Source organism: Penaeus vannamei, chromosome 16 (genome assembly GCF_042767895.1).
Source record: "Penaeus vannamei isolate JL-2024 chromosome 16, ASM4276789v1, whole genome shotgun sequence".
Taxonomy (NCBI): Eukaryota; Metazoa; Arthropoda; class Malacostraca; order Decapoda; family Penaeidae; genus Penaeus; species Penaeus vannamei.
In genome coordinates this window covers 7,936,671-7,941,076 of record NC_091564.1, presented here as the reverse complement: position 1 = coordinate 7,941,076, position 4,406 = coordinate 7,936,671, and the positions used below count along the sequence as shown (strand labels likewise).

The 4,406-nt window shown below is 30.3% G+C and overlaps 1 protein-coding gene across 1 annotated transcript in view; it reads right to left on the bottom strand.

Annotated features, from left to right (window-relative positions):
- The window catches only part of LOC138864412 (involucrin-like), a 32,613-nt gene extending 28,742 nt beyond the window's left edge, over positions 1-3,871 (bottom strand). The window contains exon 1 of the mRNA XM_070131517.1: positions 3,766-3,871. Within this exon, the coding sequence (XP_069987618.1) occupies positions 3,766-3,871 (106 nt within the window). The remainder of the gene's footprint in view (positions 1-3,765) is intronic.
- Positions 3,872-4,406: the final 535 nt, after the last annotated feature.

The following is a 4,406-nucleotide window of genomic DNA, read 5'->3' as shown; positions in this document are numbered from 1 at the left end:
GGCACGCACATACGTACCCACACATACGCATGAACGCACGCACATAGACACACACACTTACAGGCACGCACACACACACACACACACACACACACACACACACACACACACACACACACACACACACACACACACACACACACACACACACACACACACACACACACACACGCACACACACACACACACACGTACACACACATACACACATACTAACACATATATATAAACACACATAAACACACTATATGTGTATCCGTGTGTGTTTGTCTCAGAGTTTGTATGTATGAGGTATGAGGGAGACTTGTGTCGGTGTATGTACATGCGTGTACATGAGGGGAAATGTGTGTCAGACTGGAAAAGTTTCTGAGGGGAAAATCTGATGCGGCGGAGAACAGGGAAGAGAGGGAAGGGTGAGGATAAACGTGGTTAGAAATTTCGGGGCGCAGTTATTCAATTAATAATTTAATTAATAGCAAAGAATTAATTTTTTATATAGGAACTGTTATCTCATATCCAATTAATAGCAAAGAATTATTTTTTTTTATAGAAACTACTATCTCATATCTAATTAATAGCAAAGAATTATTTTATATAGAAACTGCTATCTCATATCTAGTTAATAGCAAAGAATTATTTTTATGGAAACTGCTATCTCATATATAAATAACAAAGAATTATTTTTTTTATATAGAAACTGCTATCTCATATCCAATTAATAGCAAAGAATTATTTTTATAGAAACTGCTATCTCATATCTACTTGATAACAAAGAATTATTTTTTTTATATAGAAACTGTTATCTCATATCTAATTAATAGCAAAGAATTATTCTTTTATAGAAACTGCTATCTCATATCTACTTAATAGCAAAGAATTATTTTTATAGAAACTGCTATCTCATATCTACTTAATAGCAAAGAATTATTCCACAGAAACTACAGATAATCACATAGACTATATTAAATAAAAAGCAAGTACATAAAAAAAGGCCATAGTTAAAAAGGGGCTTTGATAATTGACAACTGAAAATGACTGTGACAGCGAGTAGCGTATGATTGACAGTTGGAGAGACAATATGTTGATCGGGAGATGAATTAACGCTGTAGAGGGTGTGAATGGAAGGGATGGGGGGTGGGGTTGGGGGGTGGGGGGGGGTGGGGGGGGGTATGATGATTGAGAGTACGAGGTAAAGTTGATGAATGGATCGTCATTGGAGGATTGGCATCTGAATTATGAGGGGAATACTGGCTTGAATAAGTAGGTTTCAGCAGGGGTGTTAAAGAGAAAGAAAGGGATTGAGGAAAAAGAGAAGAGAATGAGAGAGATGGAAATGTAAAAAGATATACATAATACTTCCTTATAATGGAGAGAGAGAGAGAGAGAGAGAGAGAGAGAGAGAGAGAGAGAGAGAGAGAGAGAGAGAGAGAGAGAGAGAGAGAGAGAGAGAGAGAGAGAGAGAAAGAGAGACATAAATTCATAAAAGAATGAAAAAAACGAAAGAGGGAAAGAACCAGAGAGTAGATGAAAGAGATCGAGATAGACAAACAAACAGACAGACAGACAGACAGACAGATAGAGTCATACAAACAAATACAGACAGAAACAGCGAAAGAGAAAAAAAAAGAGACATAGAGAGAAAGAGACGTATTGGTATAGCCGAGAAAGTGCAGTAAAATACAGTTACTTCCAAAAAAAATCTGCGTATAAATTAGCGTACTCTATTCTACTCTTTTACTTCCAAAAAAATCTGCGTATAGATTAGCGACAGAACGGAACCGATGGAAAAAAATATTCTGTTATCCCAACTAATGATTTATTCATGACTAATCACGCGATTTAAATCCACAAATGAGTCGGACAATTTATAAAAAGAGTGAGCGGGTGAGGTCTCAAATCAACACGACCCAACGGCAGGCACAGATTTATCATAATCGTCAAATTATGATTATAATGGTTACTTTGATGATAGTAATAACAATAAGGATAATGTTTATTGTTATTTATATTATGATTATCATTATCATTTATCATCACAATTATCATAATTATTATAATCATTATCATTATTATTATTATCACCATGAACATTATCATAATTTTCATCAGATTATTATTATCATTATAATTGTTATTATTATCATTATTATCATTGTCATCATTATCATTATTATTATTATTATTATTATTATTATTATTATTATTATTATTATTATTATTATTATTATTATTATTATTATTATTATTATTATTATCATTATTGTTGTTGTTGTTATTATAATTATTATTCTCATTATCATTTTTATCACAGTTATTGTTATTATCATTATTAATATTATTATCATCATTTCTATTATCATCTTATCATTATCATAACTTTTACTATTGATATTATTATTATTATCATTATCATTATTACTGTATTATCATCATTGCCATCATTACTATCATCATCACAATTACCATTATTATTATCAGTATCATCAGTATTACTAGTAATACTGTTATTATTATCATTATTTTGACGATAGTTGTCAGGATTTTTGTTAATACTATTTTCATTATTATATTCATTATCATCATATTTACTATTATCATCATCATACTATTATCGTTATCATCATTAACCTAACATTATCATTATCATCTTTATTATCATCATTGTTACTATTATCATCATCAATATCATTATCACCATCATCATCATCATTAACTTCACATCATCCTTATCATCTTTATTATCATTGTCACTATTATCATCATTGTTACTATCATCATCATCAGTATCATTATCACCATCATCATATTCATCAACTTCACATTATCCTTATCATCTTTATTATCATCATTGTTACTATTATCATCATCAATATCATCATCATTGACTTCACATCATCCTTATCATCTTTATTATCATCATTCTTACTATTATCATCATTGTTACTATTATCATCATTGTTACTATTTTCATCATCAATATCATCATCACCATCATCATCATTAACTTATAATTATCATTTTCATCTTTATTACCATCATTGTTACTCTTATCATCGTCAAAATCATTATCATCACCATCATCATCATCATTAACTTCACATTATCCTTATCATCTTTATTATTATCATTGCTACTATTATCATCATTGTTACTATTATCATCATCAATATCATTATCACCATCATCATCATTAACTTAACATTATCATTATCATCTTTATTATCATCATTGTTACTATTATCATCATCAATATCATTATCACCATCATCATCATTAACTTAACATTATCATTATCATCTTTATTATCATCATTGTTACTATTATCATCATTGTTACCATCATCATCATCAATATCATTATCACCATCATCATCATCATTAACTTAACATTATCATTATCATCTTTATTATTATTTGTTACTATTATCATCATTGTTACTATTATCATCATTGTTACTATTATCATCAATGTCATCATCACCATCATCATCATTAACTTAACATTATCATTATCATCTTTATCATCATCATTGTTACTTTTATCATCATTGTTACTATTATCATCATTGTTATTATTATCATCAATATCATTATCACCATCATCATCATTAACTTAACATTATCATTTTCGCCATTATCACCGTATGATTATTTCCAGTTCTGTGTTGATATCCATTATCTTCTCCCTCAAGTTCCACCTCCAAGCACCTCCGAGACACACCCCTCTCTCTCTCCCTCCGCAATAGGCGTGCTGTCCCGAGGAGACCTGGCAACTGAGCCCTTCCAATGGATGTCAAGCAGATGTAATTTCGCGTGCCAAGCCTCATTTCCCCCATGCCAAGGGTATCAGTCACGATGGGTATCAGTGTCATTGTGGAGGCACTGTCGGGTCTCTTGATTTCGGTTGATGGCAGAAGTCTCCGCTGGGTCTTCCTTGCTAATATCATTATTATCATTATCGTCATTTTTTATTATCCCTTTTTTGTTTTTTATTGTTTTTGTTCTTGGTATTGATAGTATTGTTGTTATTATCCTCATTGGCATCATCATCGTTGTTGTTATTATTATCATTGTTATTATCATCATTATTATTATTATTATTATTATTATTATTATTGCTATCATTATCATATTATTACTATTATCATTCTTATTATTGTTGTTGTTATTGTTTTTATCATTATTTATCATTATCATTATTCTTGTCATTGTTGTTATCATTATTATCACCATCATCATTATCATAATTTTTATCATATTGATAGGGAAAAATCTTTAAAGGTAAATTCCAATAATAAACTAATAACGAATATGTAAGAAAAAACAAATATGAGAAAAGAATGCTAAAAAACAGAAAGAAAGAACTGCAAACACACAAGGCACGAATTCCAGCAACAAATTCAGCAG